At 35.3% G+C, this 19177-nt stretch overlaps 1 protein-coding gene across 11 annotated transcripts in view; it reads left to right on the top strand.

Moving 5' to 3' along the window:
* TRIM67 (tripartite motif containing 67) overlaps positions 1–19177 on the top strand; it is a 162235-nt gene that overhangs the window by 117366 nt on the left and 25692 nt on the right. For 4 of the 11 annotated variants that reach the window (XM_053710838.1, XM_053710835.1, XM_053710832.1 and 1 more), the window contains 2 exons: positions 8253–8406; positions 12792–12949. In XM_053710838.1, the coding sequence (XP_053566813.1) occupies positions 8253–8406; positions 12792–12949 (312 nt within the window). Of the gene's footprint in view, positions 1–8252; positions 8413–12791; positions 12950–19177 lie in introns of all 11 variants that reach the window. The other 7 variants (XM_053710837.1, XM_053710834.1, XM_053710831.1 and 4 more) reach the window with 3 other exon arrangements.

Below are 19177 nucleotides of genomic sequence, written 5' to 3'. Positions count from 1 at the left end.
TGGATCACTCCCATAACTAGGAGGTCTTGCACACAGCGTAGGAATGCCTCTTTCTTTATCTGATTTGCAGATAGCCTTGAAAGATGAAATCTCCCTTGTGGAGGGGAAGCTTTGAAGTCCAGAAGATATCCCTGAGATATGATCTCCAACGCCCAGGGATCCTGAACATCTCTTGCCCACGCCTGGGCGAAGAGAGAAAGTCTGCCCCCTACTAGATCCGTCGCCGGATAGGGGGCCGTTCCTTCATGCTGTCTTAAAGCAGCAGCAGGCTTTCTGGCCTGCTTGCCTTTGTTCCAGGACTGGTTAGGTTTCCAGGCCTGCTTAGATTGAGCAAAAGTTCCCTCTTGTTTTGAAGCGGAGGAAGTTGATGCTGCACCTGCCTTGAAATTTCGAAAGGCACGAAAATTAGACTGTTTGGCCTTTGCTTTGGCCCTGTCCTGAGGAAGGGTACAGACAAGAGACTCTCTTCTTTGGTGGTTGTTGCTGGATCATCTGTCCCAAGGGACGTGCTTCCGCAGACCCTCATGGGTGATAGTGACAACGGACGCCAGTCTACTAGGATGGGGTGCAGTCTGGAATTCCCTGAAGGCTCAGGGTGTGTGGACTCGGTCGGAGTCTCTACTTCCAATCAATATTCTGGAATTGAGAACAATATCCAATGCGCTTCAGGCTTGGCCTCAGTTGGCTTCAGCCAAATTCAGCCGATTTCAGTCGGACAACATCACGACTGTGGCTTACATCAATCATCAGGGAGGAACAAGGAGTTCCTTAGCGATGACAGAAGTATCCAAGATAATTTGGTGGGAGGAGACTCACTCTTGTTATCTGTCGGCAATCTACATCCCAGGAGTGGACAACTGGGAGGCGGATTTTTTGAGCAGACAGATGTTTCATCCGGGGGAATGGGAACTCCATCTGGAGGTCTTTGCCGCCCTGATTCGGGGCAGACCGGAATTGGATTTGATGGCATCTCGTCAGAATGCCAAGCTTCCAAGATACGGATCCAGGTCCAGGGATCCTCAGACCGAACTGATACATGCCTTGGCAGTGCCTTGGTCGTTCAACCTAGCTTATGTGTTTCCGCCATTTGCTCTCCTTCCCAGTTTGATTGCACGGATCAAACAGAAGAGGGCTTCTGTGATTCTAATCGCTCCTGTGTGGCCTCGCAGGACTTGGTATGCCGATCTGGTGGACATGTCCTCTCTGCCGCCGTGGAAGCTTCCATTGAGGCAGGATCTTCTCATTCAGGGACCCTTCCATCATCCGAATCTAATTTCTCTGCAGCTGACTGCTTGGAGATTGAACACTTGATTTTATCTAAGCGGGGGTTCTCTGATGCAGTCATTGATACCTTGATTCAGGCATGCAAGCCTGTTACTAAAAGAATTTACCATAAGATATTTGCGCAAATATCTTTATTGGTGCGAAAAGGGCTACTCATGGAGTAGGGTTAGGATTCCCAGGATTTTATCTTTTCTCCAAGAAGGATTGGAGAAAGGGTTGTCAGCAAGTTCCTTAAAGGGACAGATTTCTGCTTTGTCTATTTTGTTACACAAGCATCTGGCAGATGTTCCAGATGTTCAATCTTTTTGTCAGGCCCTGTGCTTAGACCAATTGCTGCTCCTTGGAGTTTGAATTTAGTTCTTAATGTTCTTCAAGGGGTTCTGTTTGAACCTATGCATTCCATAGATATTAAGTTATTATCTTAGAAAGTTTTATTTTTGGTTGCTATTTCTTCTGCTTGCAAAGTTTCTGAGCTTTTGGCATTACAATGTGATTCTCCTTATCTTATTTTCCATTCTGATAAGGTGGTGTTACGTACCAAACCTGGTTTTCTTCCTAAGGTTGTTTCTAACAAAAATATTAATCAGGAAATTGTTGTTCCTTCCTTGTGCCCTAACCCTTCTTCTAAGAAGGAGCGTCTGTTACATCATTTGGACGTAGTCCGTGCCTTGAAGTTTTACTTGCAGGCAACTAAGGATTTTTGTCAAACATCTTCATTATTTGTTGTTTTTGCTGGGAAATGTAGGGGTCAGAAAGCTACGGCTACCTCTTTCTTTTTGGCTGAAGAGTATCATCCGTGTTGCATATGAGACTGCTGGACAGCAGCCTCCAGAACGAATTACGGCTCATTCTACTAGGGCTGTGGCTTCCTCATGGGCATTTAAAAATTATGCTTCTGTTGAACAGATTTGCAAGGCTGCAACTTGGTCGTCTCTTCACACTTTTTCCAAATTTTACAAATTTGATACTTTTGCCTCGTCTGAGGCTGTTTTTGGGAGAAAGGTTCTTCAAGCAGTGGTGCCTTCCATTTAGGTTCCTGTCTTGTCCCTCCCTTTCATCCGTGTCCTATAGCTTTGGTATTGTTTCCCATAAGTAAGGATGAAATCCATGGACTCGTCATATCTTGTCACCTCTGCTCCTTGGCTTTTCCTTTCTCTTCCTAACTTCGGTCGAATGACTGGGTTGGGGGGGAAGGGAGGAGCTATTTATGCAGCTCTGCTGTGGAGCTCTTTGCCTCCTCCTGCTGACCAGGAGGCGATATCCCATAAGTAAGGATGAAATCCGTGGACTCGTCATATCATAAAAGAAATAAATTTATCAGGTAAGCATAAATTTCCTTTTTGTCCTGTCTCTTACAAATTTTATATTATTGTTTTATTTAAATGAATTGTATCCACAGACAGCGCTGCGGAATATGTTGGCACTTCATAAATAAAGTATAATAATAATAATAATAACCATATATACTTTGGTGCCGGATAAAGGTAACTGCTAGTGTGTTTAGCTCACTTTTTCTTCCTGTTCTCATTTTATATATATATATATATATATATATATATATATATATATATATATATTCATATTTCATAAGACAAACCTATCTATTTCTTATAAAAAATGAAATATATACAGTATATATCTTATGAAATATGAGATAGATAGATATGGCTGGAAATTTTCACTATTCTACTAGTACTAGATGAGAAATTGCAGTAGACGAGTAACAAATGTCGCTTTTTGCCTGTCTTTAACATTGACAGGACTAGTAGACTAGAAAGTTTTTCTCTGTGGGCTATTACATTTTAGATAGATTGATAGATATGCAAACTTTTCTCCCCTGTTAAGTGAAATATAGAGATATTTTTCACCCTTTGTGTGTGTGTTTATATATATATATATATATATATACTGTATATAGCGCTGCAGAATCTGTTGGTGCCCTACAAATAACCGATAATAATAATAATAATATATATATGTGTGTGTGTGTGTGTGTATATATATATATATATATATAACTATATATATATATATATATATATATATGAAATATATTGATGTCCTTATATTCCTTGATTATACCCTTTACCAATAGTTTAAAATTTGTTTCAAACTATTTTTGTGCTCTGTATATGGACATCTCCTATTTTATCATTAACAGACATGAATTCATTACATTTTTGCTTTGTGGTTCTTTTGACAAAAGTCCAGCTCTTGTCTAATTTCTGCGGTACATATCCCAGGTGTAGACAATTGGGAAGCGGATTATATCAACCGTCAGACTTTACATCTGAGGGATTGGCCACTCCATCCAGATGTGTTTTTTCCAGATTGTTCAAATGTGGGGTCTTCCAGAAATAGATCTGATGGCTTCCCATCTGAACAAGAAACTTCCCAGGTACCTGTCCAGGTCCAGGGATCCTCAGGCGGAGTCGGTGGTTGCGTTAGCAGTTCCTTGGTTTTACCAACCTGCTTATATCTTCCGCCTCTATTTCTTCTTCCAAAAGTGATCTCCAAGATCATCATGGAACATTCGTTTGTGTGTCTGGTAGCACCAGCATGGCCTCACAGGTTCTGGTATGCGGACCTTGTCCAATGTCCAGTTGTCAACCATGGCCACTTCCTTTAAGACCAGATCTTCTGTCTCAAGGACCGTTTTTCCATCAGGATCTCAAATCATTAAATTTGAAGGTATGGAAATTGAACGCTTAGTGCTTAGGCATAGAGGTTTCTCTGACTCAGTGATTGATACTATGTTACAGGCTCGTAAATCTGTTTCTAGAAAGATTTGTTATCGAGTTTGGAAGCCTTATATTTCATGGTGTTCTTTTCATAAATTCTCCTGGCATTCTTTTAGAATTCCTATAATTTTACAGTTTCTTCAGGATGGTTTGGATAAAGGTTGTCTGCAAATTCCTTGAAGGGACAAATCTCTGCTCTTTCTGTTTTATTTCACAGAAATATTGCTAAACTTCCTGATATTCACTGTTTTGTTGAGGCTTTGGTTCGTAGCAAGCCTGTCATTAAATCAATCTCTCCTCCTTGGAGTCTTAGTTTGGTCCTGAGAACTTTACAGGCTCCTCCTTTTGAGCCTATGCATTCTTTGGATATTAAACTACTTTCTTGGAAAGTGTTGTTCCTTTTGGCTATCTCTTCTGCTAGAAGAGTTTCAGAATGTTCTGCTCTTTCTTGTGAGTCACCTTTTCTGATTTTTCATAAAGATAAGGCAGTTTTGCGGACTTCATTTAAATTTTTACCTAAAGTTGTGAATTCTAACAACATTAATAGTGAAATTGTTGTCCCCTCTTTGTTTCCTAATCCTAAGAATTCTTTGAAGAGATCCTTACATTCTCTGGATGTTGTAAGAGCTTTGAAATACTATGTTGAAGCTACTAAAGATTTTAGGAAGACTTCTAGTCTATTTGTTGTCTTTTCTTGTTCTAGGAAAGGTCAGAAAGCTTCTGCCATTTCCTTGGCATCTTGGTTAAAGCTTTTGATTCATAAGGCTTATGTGGAGTCGGGTCAGGCCTCGCCTCAGAGAATCACAGCTCATTCTACTAGATCAGTCTCCACTTCGTGGGCTTTAAAAAAATGAAGCTTCAGTTGATCAGATTTGCAAAGTAGCGACTTGGTCTTCTTTGCATACGTTTACTAAATTCTACCGTTTTGATGTATTTGCCTCTTCGGAAGCAGTTTTTGGTAGAAAAGCTCTTCAGGCAGCTGTTTCTGTTTGATTCCTCTGCTTATGTTTTAAGTTTTTTCTTTTCAATTATAAGAAAAACTTATTATTTTGGTTGTGGATTTAATTTTTCAGCGGAAAATGGCTGTTTTTATTTTATTTTTCCCTCTCTAGTGACTCTTCTGTGGAGTTCTACATCTTGGGTATTACTATCCCATACATCACTAGCTCATGGACTCTTGCCAATTACATGAAAGAAAACATAATTTATGTAAAAACTTACCTGATAAATTAATTTCTTTCATATTGGCAAGAGTCCATGAGACCCAACGTTTTTATGATAGTTATGTTTTTTGTATAAATCAAAGTCACAAAGAAGGCAGGATCCAGCTTGTATAAATTAAAATCCAAGGTTTATTTAGGCATAATTAAAACGCCTTATAGGCTTGACAGTACAGCATAAAACAAGAGGAGGTGTGTGAGCGTGACACCAACGGCTTACATGTTTCGGCACTCAGCCGTAATCATAGCCATAGGTGTCATGCAGGTGAATGCATACTTAAAAAGATAGTGAAACAGTATAATTGGATAAAAAGTATGACTAAACACGCCCACACACCACAGGTTAGAAAGAGATTAACCCTTAATCCCCTGGACCTAAGGTGCAATAATACAAGAGATTACATGATATACTTATAACAACATAAGAAAGGTATACATAATGCTAAAAAGATGGATGCTATAGCAAATGATTATTAATAACAGGTTAATGTACCGTATTATTTTTCAAACAATAGTTATACTCTATGTATAAAAAGGTGCACTAATTGTAGTGGCATAATCCTTACTGATACTCAATATACTACAGGGAGTTGTATATTCCCTACAGAATATATAAATATAAACTGTGCTTTAACATCTATGCACATGTCTGCGATGTATCTGGATGTATGCCAATTCAATTCCACGAATGTATATAGATATATAATATACAGGCATATAAGGGTAATGTAAGGGAGGATAGAGGAAGGGACAAAATTCAAAAAGCAAAAAAAAAGAAAACCAATAAGAGTATATGGAAGTTCACCTGACGATATCATTTTTATATCGTATTTGTCTATGACAATTCTATGTTAGTGCAAAAAATGGAAAAATATATATGTACACATATACCCATATATCTCTACACTAGTACATGATAAGATAAGGGAAATGGGACCCAAGTAAAAAACTGTATATTAGTAAGGTACATGATACCTTGTATTGGGTATTGATATAATAGCGTGGAATATGAGTATTAGTTAAGTTAAATATCTGTGAATATCCGTAGCTATTCCCAAAAGTTGATTAAATCGTATCTGGAGTTTAGTCCTAAAGGTAACCTTGTTTTTAAAGTGAAGATCCAATATACTTCCCTTTTTGCAAGTATATTCTCAAGGTTGCACCTCTCTTGGGCACCTTGGCTTGTTCTATTGCCGCCCATTTGAAAGAATTCAGGCTGCAATTATGTTTGGTGGCAAAGTGTTGCACAAGGGGTGTGCTGGACGTACCTTTGGTGATAGTTGAAAAATGTTCCCTGATGCGGGAATTTATATCCCTTGAGGTTAAACCTACATATTGGATGTTACACTGGGTGCAGGTAATAATGTATATAACATCAGTACTTTGGCAATTTAGGCTGGTTTTAATGGGTATGTCTGTCCTGTTATTGTTGAGGTAAATTCCTTAGTGACCCAGACATAATCACAGAGTTTGCACTTTCTGTGCCCACATTTAAACATGCCTAAATGTTGTAACCATGAACTGATGTGACGTGTTGTCTGTTTAAGTTCTGTCGGAGACAAGATAGATGCCAGTGTAGGGCTTTTTTTGTATGAACACCTGACACCTTGTTTGACGGTTTCAACCAGTTTGTCGTCAGCTGCCAGTAAGGGAAAATGTTTCCTAACGATGTTGCAAATTTGCGAATACTGTGTGCTGAAAGTTGTCACAAAGTGTACACCTTGAAAGTCACTGCATGTTTTTATAGGCTTGTCTACCAATAGTTGTTCCCTATCTAAATTGTCCACTGCTAATCTGGCTTGTCTGATATGTCTGTGGGCATAATTTCTCTCTTTAAGTCTCTCTTTAAGTCTATTCTCTAGACAACCCGCCTCCTGCACGTAATCCACAGTGTTGTTTTGTATAAAGCACAATTATATTTCCAGTTCCTTTTTTGATGCTTTTTTACTCCTTTTTCTATCACCCCACTACTTGGCTATCCGTTAAACTGAATTGTGGGTGTGGTGAGGGGTGTATTTATAGGCATTTTGAGGTTTGGGAAACTTTACCCCTCCTGGTAGGATTGTATATTCCATACATCACTAGCTCATTGACTCTTGACAATATGACAGACATGAATTTATAAGGTAAGTTCTTTCATAAATTATGTTTTTATTGAATCTAGGTCACTGTAATATATTCAAGATAGTTGTGGTGGTTTTACTCAAGTCAACTCACGAAAGAACGTAAGATCCCACATTTAAAACAAACAAGACAATGTTAGGTATGTTTATTTGGTAGATAGGACTCTCCAAAATCCATGTACCTTTCATCATTCAAAAATAGATATAAGACTTTTAAAGAAGGGGTCCCATAGTTCTGTAATAGCTTACAGGTTAAAAAGTAGTTTTTGTTTTGTTTTTTATTTTTGCCATTATATGAGCATGTCATCTTTTGTTTGTGAGAATGCAGAAAAACAGTATCCTGATGCCCAGTGTGTTTAGAGATCTCTCCTTTATTCTCATGAAGGCTGGGTGGGCTACTGTACAACAGATTGGAATAAGGTGACTGTCCCTAGGCTGAAACTGCTGATCTTTGTCTGCCTGCAATATACATACTCTTACATAGTCACAAAACCCTTTATGACATCAATAGACTACACTTCACAAAATTCTCACAATAATAAAAATGCACCCTCCTTGGAATTTTGTGATTTATATTAGGCATGGGCAAAAATTTAGCATTTGTCATCGGTATAAAAACGAATTCCGAATATGGGGACAGGCAGCAGAATTCATATATTTGTGGTTCTGGATTTTCATCTAGATTTGTGTTATTAAAATAAAAAACATAAATGTTTTCATACAGATACGCACATAGATTTGTGCTGTGACAATATACTAAATACAGACACAAATGTGTATATTATTCCATATACCAACTCTTTAGGCAAAATATACATTTGTTTGATTACATAAACATTGAGAAACATGTCTTTTTCATTTTCTATGCATTATTTATTTTAAAGATCTCTGATGCTTTGATAAAGCGAGTTCAAGGGTCTCAGGAACAATGGGTAAAAGGAGCTTTGGAACCCAAAGTATCTCCAGAATTTGATCTTACCCTGGACAATGATCCATTGCTGCAGGCCATTCACCAACTGGATTTTATTCAGATGAAATGTAAGGGTGAGCTCATTTTTTGCTTTTGTTTTCTATCATTTTTAGTGCGTTCTGTAAATTTTCTTTGTATTTCCAAAGTCGATGCCCAGAAAGAACGGTGAACTATAATTTCATAAACACATGTTATTGTTTAAAATGATAAACTGAAGGGAAGATTACATTTAAGGCTTCAAGACAATTTACATTTACTTGATTCAAGTATGATTGGCAAAAACGGAGCGGTTCAAATTTGTGTTTGGTTATAAAAAAATGGCAATTTCTGCACTTAGTAATATATATATATATATACACAGTATATATATATATATATATATATATATATATATATATATAGTAAAAAGCCAACAACCAGCACTGTACCTTATGTAGTGGAACTGGGTGCATGCCACAGTTTTAAGACCACAATTGTTAAGATGTATACAAAATAAAATAAAATAAGCTTAGGAAAGTGTCTGGTGTCCCTAAACAACAATTTTTGTTTTGTTGTCAATAAAGAATTCTCTTTTGCTCTTCACAGTGCATTACAGTCTCCTCTGGTATCCAAATCTAGATTTTGCACTGACCTATATACTGTAGACTTTTGCACATGCTCAGTAGGAGCTGGAGTCTCAGAAAGTGTGCATATAAAAAGAAAGTGCTGGAAGCATTGGAAGTTGTTTTAAATTACATGCTTTATTTGAATCATGAAAGTTTATATTCGACTTTAGTGGCCCTTTAAATAACATTGCAGGCGTTAAACACATAGGGCCTATCTTTTGATAATTATTGGCATGTTAATGGCTACAGATCAGCTATTTTAGATGTTGATGTAATCACAATCAGTCATTTAATTGTTTATTAGCAGCACTTTTTTTCATTATTAATTTAGTGAAACAGCCCTATTTGTCAAATGTAACTAGTTTTGTACAAGGGCAAAACACATTGAAATTAAACTGCCATATTAGATGACATTAGTTAGCAATGTCACCAAATACAAATGCTACCAACTCAATAATTTAAAGTAAAAATAATAATAATAATAATAAGATTTTTACACTAATAAAGATTAGTCAAACTGATAACCTAACAAACACATGCGCACTATACCAATAAGGCCCCTGTTGAATTCCCTTATATTAGTTATACACACATATCTCATATGGTTTCGGAGTAGGAGCACAACAGATTAATTGGGATTAATAAACATGCAGGCTGTGTTTTCTTGCACTCGGACTTGTGCACAGAATAATGCAAAATCTGGTATTACAAGTGGTTTAAAATATTTTAACCAAAGCATCTTAATGCAGCTCGAATTTATTTAGCGCGTACTATAATTTTAATGCTTATCCATTTTCAAAAGAAAAAATAAACATAAACATTCTTTAAAAATAAAGGATTTAAGCTATTTTTAATATTAATATTTATGACACAGATGTTTAGACATGGCGAAAAGAAAAGTTTTGTTGCAGAATTAAAGGCTATGGTATATGAGAAGGGCCATATGTGTGTGTGTATGTGTACTGTATATATATATATATATATATATATATATATATATACATATATATACAGTAGAATCTCAATTATCCAGAACTCAAGCAACCGGCACTCTCAAGCAACCGGAAAAAAAAAATGTTAGAGCATAAAATGTTAGAAAATAAATGTGAGCATAAATGTTCTAAAGAAACAGTCCGGATCTCTTTAAACAGCAGGAGCTGCGGTAGCTGCATTAAATAGAGCGATAGACACACTTATCTGCTAAGTAATAGGGACAGAATACAGGTAACACTTACGATTGCATCAGCTTGGCAATCAGGGCGGGCTATCTCGCGGAGGTACAGCATCCCTCTATCATGTATCCCTCTTCTGTACCAGGGGTCACACTACTACTGGCAAGGGAGAGCCCAATATTGCTCAACCAATAACAAATTCCCAGGATGGCTTAATCTCTTGCTAAAAGCAATGTGTTTATTCAGGATAAAATACAAGTGTATTTCCAGAATAAACACATTGTTTTCAGCAAGAGATTGAGCCGTTCTGGGAATTTGTTATTGAATAAGCATTTTGTTGAAGCCTCATAATATACGTATAGCCTGTCTAGTGTGCCCCTCTAACCAGCTCATGCCCATGTGTGTGATCCATTATAGAACTAGTTAGACATATTTTTAACAGTGACTCTCAAGCAACCGGAAATACACTTATCCGGAATATACTGATCCCCATGGGTGCCGGTTAATTGAGATTCTACTTGTGTGTGTATATATATATATATATATATATATATAATGTATATTTATATACCTGTATATGTGTGTGTGTATGTATGTATATATGTATGTATGTATATATATATATATATATATATATATATATATACTGTATATATATATATATATATATATATATACTTTTGACCCCTTCCCTGGCTTGGCCCTTTTCAAATACCATAAGTTCATATAAACATTTTGGGTCAGTAATTCAAAAGACATATATGGGTGTTATATGGGGTGTTATAAAAAAAACAGCACTGAAAAGTACCTTTACATTGTGGTCTAGGGGGAAGTTGTGTTCCCAGTAAATATATATGTATATTCATATAAACATTTTGGGTCAGTAATTCAAAAGACATATATTTTGTTAATCAGAATGTCCCTTTAACTCACAGTTTAACAAATTCAAACTCTCTTGTAATGGATATGAGTGTCTTAGAAAACCAAGTAATTAATCACCAAAGCCTCCCATACAATATTCAGATTGATTGATTGGTATAGGGATCACTTTTAGTTAGAAAGCTATGACACTGATCATTGACGTGAACGTTTGTCAAAACTTCCATCACATTCCATGTATTTTATTGCTACATAAAATATCTGCACTATCATTAACTTCACTGTATAGTATAAGTATTGAAACATGACATATAAACTAACAGTGTTTGATACAAGAGCAACCTTTCAGTATAAGTGCTAGACACAAATAAAGGTAATTCCAGACTACAATATGTATACTTCTGTTATGACGATTAATTCTAATTATGCTTACTTTTTAAAAAGTGCTATGCACAAATTAGATATGAATTTTCTTTATTATATATTTATATGTTTACATTTCTGTAACTGCCAAAATTACTTGGTGTCTATTTGCATATTAATGTAACTATAGACAATTAAGGCTAGATTACAAGTGGAGCGCTAAATTTCCCCATTTGCTGGTGCGCAATAAATAATCAGCCATTACAAGTGGCTGGTTATTGCTACCGCAAGCTCGTAGTAGCAATTAGCGTTTATAAAATTAACCAGAGATCAGATCTCTGGTTAATTTTATAAATGTGCCCCAAATGCCCCCAAAATACAGCCTATTGTATTGTATTAAAAAATAAAGATAGCATCATCTTTATTTTTAACAAAATAACTGCAATAGGCAGTATTTTGGGTCTAAAGTTGGTGGGAGTGGGGTGTTATTAAAAAAACAGCACTGAAAAGTACCTTTACATTGCGGTCTAGGGGGAAGTTGTGTTCCCAGTAAATATGTATATTCATATAAACATATATATATTTATGTGTTAATTTGTGTATATACACATATTAACACATAAATATATATGTATATAATTATTTGCTGCCATCACTGAGCTACTTACCCCCTTTGCTCTGCGAGGTTCTGATGCCGTCTCTTACGGAATCAGAACGAGGCTCCTATTGTGAGCGCAATGCTTTTTAGCAATGCAAATGCGAGGTTGTGTTCACATTGATGAAAACTTGTAATACCAGCGCACATTAGCGTGCGCTGGTATTACTCAGTGGGTGGCTAATATCGCTTTCATGAAATTGATATATAGCGCTCCACTTGTAATCTGGTCCTTAATGTATAATTTCCAGATGAGATGACTGATTATAGAGAAACAAGATGTTAATAAAACAAGCTATATTATTATTTTTCCAGGCACCATTCAGCAGCGAACATATTTTACTCTCCCCCAAATCTTGTGTTTTTTTTCACATTTATATCTTCTGTTCTTTTCAATCGATGAGGTTATAGAAAAGTAAGAGTTCATTGTGAGTGACAAGCACAAATACAAATGCGTCTAGACAATTTCATAAGATGGAATATTTCTGAAAAATGTGCGAGAGAGAGTGGCTTTAAATAAACTCATGGGAAAGTGAAAGGATTAGAGGTTATGTAGTTCTCTTCTAGAGGTGAATGAAAAATCCATCAAAATATGTTTTCTGCATTCTTTAAGCATCTGTGTAATTATATTTAGACAGCTTGTCACTATGCTGTCACCGCAGCGCAGGAAAGACAGATTATCACAGACATCTTTTTACCATAATGCATTTGGATAAAACTCTATGTACTTCCAAAACTGGTTACAGAGGAAGGGCAGAGTTACACTAATCTGTACTTAGTTCCTGTTACAGTGCCCCCAGTACCACTGCTGCAATTGGAGAAGTGCTGCACTAGAAATAACAGTGTGACGCTAGCTTGGAGGATGCCACCTTTTACCCATAATCCTGTTGAAGGATATATTTTGGAACTTGATGATGGAGATGGTGGCCCTTTTAGGGTAAGCTATTTCATAAAAAAAAGTATCTTTTGTTTTACATTGAACCCAAGTTGTTGATTTTCCTTATTTTAAAATGTTATATTTATTTTTACAGGTGACTGTATTTAAATATTTACAATAAGATGTTATTCTGATAAAGAAAAGAAGAATATTCATGGATACATGCTATATATAAGTGTGTGCATTTATGTGTGTGAGTATATAAATGTTTGTGTGTGTATGTGTGTGCGTGTGTGTGTGTGTGTCTGTGTTCATTTATGAGTATGTTTCTTCTGTTTTTGGATAACATTTTGTATCATACTTTATTGAAAGGGATATAAAAACCAAAAAATTTTCTATCATGATTCAGATAGAGCATGTAATTTTAAACAACTTTCTAATTTACTTCTATTATCAAATTTTCTTTGTTCTCTGAGTATCTTGTGTTGAAAAGCAACGGCATAAGCTTAGGAGCTGACCCATTTCTGGAGCATTATATGGCAGCAGTTTTGCAAGAATGTTATTAATTTGCAAGAACACTAGATGACAGCATTATTTCCTGCCATGCAGCGCTCCAGATGCCTACTTAGGTATCTCTTCAACACAGAATATCATGTGAACAAAGCAAATTTGATAATAGAAGTCAATTGGAACCTTTTTTTAAAATTGTATTCTCTGTCTGAAGCACAAAAGACATTTTTGGGGGTTTCATTCCCTTTAAGGATGTATTTCAATCCTGACTTTTTGGTATTATTGTAGGAACTGGTTTGGTTTGTTGTTATCATTTCTAAAAATAAATAAAAAGCATTGTCATTTCTTGGTAACTGTTTTTCCCTATACCCCAGTGCCAGTATTAATTTTATATAATGATTTTAGGGATTATTATGAAAAATGTTGGTATCCTAGAAGGGAAACTTACTGTGAGATACTTTAAAGGTGACCAAGAGATTTGATTTAAAAATACATTTTATATTAAAAAAACACAGACTTTTTTGAGTTGAAGGGTATGGAGCAGACATTTTAAAAAGTGTTACAGTGTCAGTTTCTTTAAAATATTATGAGTATGTGTATTTATTTTTACTAAATACGCTAAAAGAATAAAACAAATCGTACTAAACCAGATTAATTTTTCTGTGTAATTCCTTGGGAATATACGTCAAATGTAATTCAATGGAACAAAAAACACCTTGTAATTTAGAAGACATTTATTTTGTGTTGCTACAGAATAACATATCAGCCAACATTTTTAAAACAATTTAACAAACTTTGCCTGATTACTCACATTTGATGGAGCCAATCCAAGCTCAGGGTAATGCACACAGCTACTTTATACTGGTAGGTAAACAGTATCTCTCACGCAAATGTTATAAAAGGTAATATTTATTAAAAACATATAAAAGCGTCACAAATGCACAGCTAACACCATAAACAGGGGACTAGTGAGCGACAATACATAGGTTATCACTCAAAAGAGCAGTCCCAAACACTTGATGGATGCGGATAGAAGGCAGAAACTTAACCGCTAACCGTCCCCACTCTATTACCAGCAGGAATGGCTCCTCCCCCAGGTGTATAGGCAGATGAAAGATGCGGTGGTGAGATTTAGAGTTACAGTTCCGACGTACATTTTGCTTAATCAGCTTTATCAAGTCATTTGTTTTGCAGTCGTTATCTTATAAAACCAATTAGGGAGAGATGTGTAGCAGAGTTAGCCTTGCAAAATCAACAGGGTGAATTTCAAGTTCTAAGAATTAGCAATTGCTCAATTTTCAGACCTAAATTACATAAAAATGGGACAAAATAAATAATGGAAATATATTGAAAAGTTGTTTCCTTATTCATAACTAAACGATTGTTATACAAATATCAAGCTCTTTACTATCCCTTTAAAGGAAAGTGGAATTATAATTTATGTTGAGCAGTTTTGCAGGGCAATTTTAACTATGTTTCCTGAATAAATGTGGCTGTGAAATTTAAAACCTCCCTTTAAAAATCCTGTAATATAATTTCTAAATACCAGTTGATTTAAATCTTGTTGACAGTGTCAAATATTTAAATTAAATCAGCAGTTTCACTGCTTGATGAAAAAAAATCAGTCACTAGTTGCACTTGATGGCATAATCAGCTACCAGGCAGATAACTTGCAATACCTGATGGCCACTATCAGCATGTGGTAGTGGTTTTACCTACAATACTTAAAGGGACATGAAACCCAAAAATGTTCTTTCATGATTCAGATAGAGAATACAATTTTAATCAACTTTCCAATTTACTTCTATTATTTAATTTACTTCCTTCTCTTGTTATCCTTTGCTGAAAGGTTTATCTAGGCAAGCTCAGGAGCAGCAGAGAACAGAGAACCTAGGTTCTAGCTGTTAATTGGTGGCTGCATATATATATATATATATATATATATATATATATATATATGTATATATATATATATATATATATATATTGTGTTTGGCTCACCCATGTGTTGAGTTAGAAACCATTAGTGCATAGCTGCTCCTTCACCAAATGATACCAAGAGAATGAAACAGATTAGATAATAGAAGTACATTAGAAAGTTGTTTTAAATTGTATTCTCTATCTGAATCATGAAAGAAAATTTTGGGGTTTCATGTCCCTTTAAAGGAACATTAAACACTAAATAAATGCTAGATAGAATGATGCATTCAAAGAAAAGATTAGTCTGAGAACAACATGTAAATTTATTTTTTAAAGTTTCATTAGCTGTTTAAATATTGACAAAATAAGTGTAAAGTTTTAGTGTCTATAAAAGAATGGGAGCTGCCATGTTGTAACTTAGGCTACCTTCCTTGCTGTGGCCAAATAGAGACAGTTATAAATAGGTCACTACAGTGTGCAGCTAATGGCTGTGTGGAATATAACAGCGTTCTACACTTCAATTTCTAAAAGGAGCTGAAAAGCTCACAATTTCAGAATGGAATTACAGGAAAAGGGGACAAAATATAATACTATCTCAAAGTGTTTAATGTCCCTTTAAAGGGACATGAAATTCCCACGTTGTACTTTGCTGGTATAAAAATTCCTCCTTTCTAGGATATTATGTCTTCCGGGGTAGAAGGGATTGCTTTACTCCTGTCTGCTATGAGTTCCCAGACACTTTACTTGTCAAGGGAGACAAGGATGGTATCAAATATTAGTTTCTCTGAATTGTAAAGACTTGCAGCTACTTTAGAGAGCTGCTCACCAGAAGTCATTGAGCATACAATTTTAAACAGCTTTCCAATGTATTTCTTTTATGAAATGTGCTTCATTCTTGTGGTATCCTTTTTTGAAAGAGCAGCAATACAGTACTAGGAGCAGCAAGTCTAACACATCTAGTGAGTCAATGCCAGGAGGCATACATGTGCAGCCACCAATCAGAGGCTCAAATTAAATAATAGAAGTAAATTAGAAAGTTGTTTAAAATGTCATGCTCTATAGAAGGAGAGAGAAAAAAAATTCTGTCCCTTTAAGAATCTGGGGGCATAGTCATGTAGCTTAGTCAGCTAAATGCCATCAGCGCCTCAGGGATACATAGGAAGGTTACTAATATCCAGTCTGCACTAGGCTATAGTTTATTGGTTGTTTAGAAAGCTGAATGCTACAATATAACTATCATCCCACTAAGAATTCTACTAAATAAAAAAAAAAAGACAGAAAACTTGTACAGACACCTCCACATCAGTCACTTCCATCAGTGATTAAAATTGGATATTCTCTAATGCCAGTATTTTAAATTGGGTATTTTGCATGCCTCATTTTTTTTTATCACTTGTTCATGTTCTGTTCAAATTGTTGAGTTCTTTAAATAATTTTAACAAATTCATTTAAAGGGACAGAAAAATCTTTACATTTTTATCATACATATGAAAAAGCACTATTTAAATATTTTAAAAATATGGTTTGTATGAAAAAAATATTAAGTTAAAACGGTTTATTTTGATTTTTGAAAGTAACAGGAAGTGTTACTGGGTCTTAAGGACTGATTGCTCACTGGCTGAAAAGCTGAACTCCCATTGCTTTATTGCTAAACAGGGACATACCTCACAAGTATAAAAGCATAAACTATATTTTTCACAGTGCAGGCCAGTTACATAAATTTTACAACAAAAAAATTGTAATACATTTAATATGATTTCTCTTAGTTGCATAAAAGAATAAAAATGACTTTTGATTTTTTGCCCCTTTAATTGATTGCTAAGCATAACATAGTTTTAAATGCGCTATGAGTAATTAGTTATAACTGGATTGCAGTGTCAAATATGTTTTAGTGAAGAACAAATCAATGAACTTAATCCACATTTAATAAACTTTAGATCTGTCAGGTCTTCTAGGGGTTTTATTTAGACTTATCTTTATTTAGGAAACAACAATGCAACATACATGTCAAATGCAAAAGTTGTATACGCATGATAGAGTCACCATCAAAAATAAACAATGAGAAAACGCACCATGTTCCTTTCTCATATTTTAAAGCAACCCCCATCCCTTCCAAACAAACTATTTCCTCTCATATTGAAGTCTTCCAACCCCATTATCCCAAAGTCTATAGATATGTTACTCTTTTTGTTCATTCCTCCAGTTTAAAGCATAACAATTGCTTTAAAGGGACATTCAACTCAAAAATGTTTATTGTTTAAAAAGAAAGATAACCCCTTTCCCCAGTGTTGCACAGAAAACACGGCTATATTAATACACCTTTTACCTCTGTGATTACCTTGTATCTAAGCATCTTCTGACAGCCCCCTGATCACATGACTTTGTATTTATTATCTATTGACTTGCATTTAAATCAATTAGTGCAGTGCCATCCACAATGTTATCTATATGACTCAAATGAACTAGCAGTCTCTGTTGTGAACAGTTAATAAAAAAGCATGTGATAAGAGGCTGTCTTTAGTGGCTTAGTAACAGGCAGAAATTTAGAGGTTTAAAGTATATTAATATAACAATGTTGGTTTTGCAAAGCTGGGGAATTGGTAGTAAAGGCATTATCTATCTTTTTTGTTTGTTTTTGTTTACTGTCCCTTTAATGAGCAACCACAATTATTTAACAGTGTATGATTATTCTATCCTCCCCAAGACAAAAAAAAAATCTCAATATATAGAACTATGTATTGCAAACATCTTAAATTACAACACGTCCGCAACACCCAACATTCACAATGTTCTGCCACTTCCCCCTCAATTGCTTCTCCAGCAGATAAATCGAGTTTCTAAAGGACTTTAGGATTTGTTGTTGCTGTGGACTCTGGGAAGGAGACAATAAATGCTTCCCATTTATCTAAGAATTTTGCACTCTTTTATCTGTGTACACTTTCGAGGAAAATACGTCATGGGCTTTGTGCAACAGATTAGGGTTTTAGTGGTTTTTTTTCTATTTATCTCCTCCATTGACTTCTATGGGGAAACATGAACGCATACGTGATTTGGCTGTTTGGATTACGCAGCTTAACGCACATGCAATATAAGTTATCTTGTAACTTGTAATACCTGAGGAGTAGGCAAAGTTGTTAAAGATACTAACACTCTCTTCTCTAATAAGCTAACCCAAAGAAGTTAGTAGATCTCCTAGCTACTAACCAAACAAAAGAAAATGTGAAATGTGGTGAAGGGTAGCGCTCAGAAAGCATAGAGATTGTGATGTGCTAATTAATAATGCTTAGAAGGAAATGCCTTGGTGTATAACGTGTTGACAAACGATATTGTTGCCAAAAGATAATATCAAATAGGATGTAACAAGCGATTGTGTCACAATGTATAATAAAAGTGCTGAGTGCAAAAAAGAGAGAGTTGTTACCAAAGATTTGTATCTATAGTAACTGTAACAGGTGAATGTTTCACAGTGTATAATAAAATGTGTATAATAAAAAGTGCTGAGTGCAAGGTCTTATATGTTATAACGATATTACTGCCAAAAGATAATATCCAATAGAATGTAACAAGCGATTGTGTCACAATGTATAATAAAAGTGCTGAGTGTAAAAAAAGAGAGTTGTTACCAAAGAATTGTATCTATTGTAAATGTAACAAGTGAATGTGTATAATAAAAAGTGCTGAGTGCAAGGTCTTATGTTAAAACATAAAATTAAGAACGATATATCCAATGTAAATGAATTTCAATGAATTTATATAAACAGTTGATATTAAAATACAATTATTACACTCGTAGGGTGCCGGCACCTAATTACAATAAATTTATACGATATAAAACGTGAAAATGATGAGTTAAAAATA

This window comes from Bombina bombina, chromosome 4, assembly GCF_027579735.1.
Source record: "Bombina bombina isolate aBomBom1 chromosome 4, aBomBom1.pri, whole genome shotgun sequence".
In the NCBI taxonomy this organism is placed as follows: domain Eukaryota; kingdom Metazoa; phylum Chordata; class Amphibia; order Anura; family Bombinatoridae; genus Bombina; species Bombina bombina.
The sequence above is the reverse complement of the archived record's forward strand: the minus strand, read 5'-3'. Positions and strand labels throughout refer to the sequence as shown.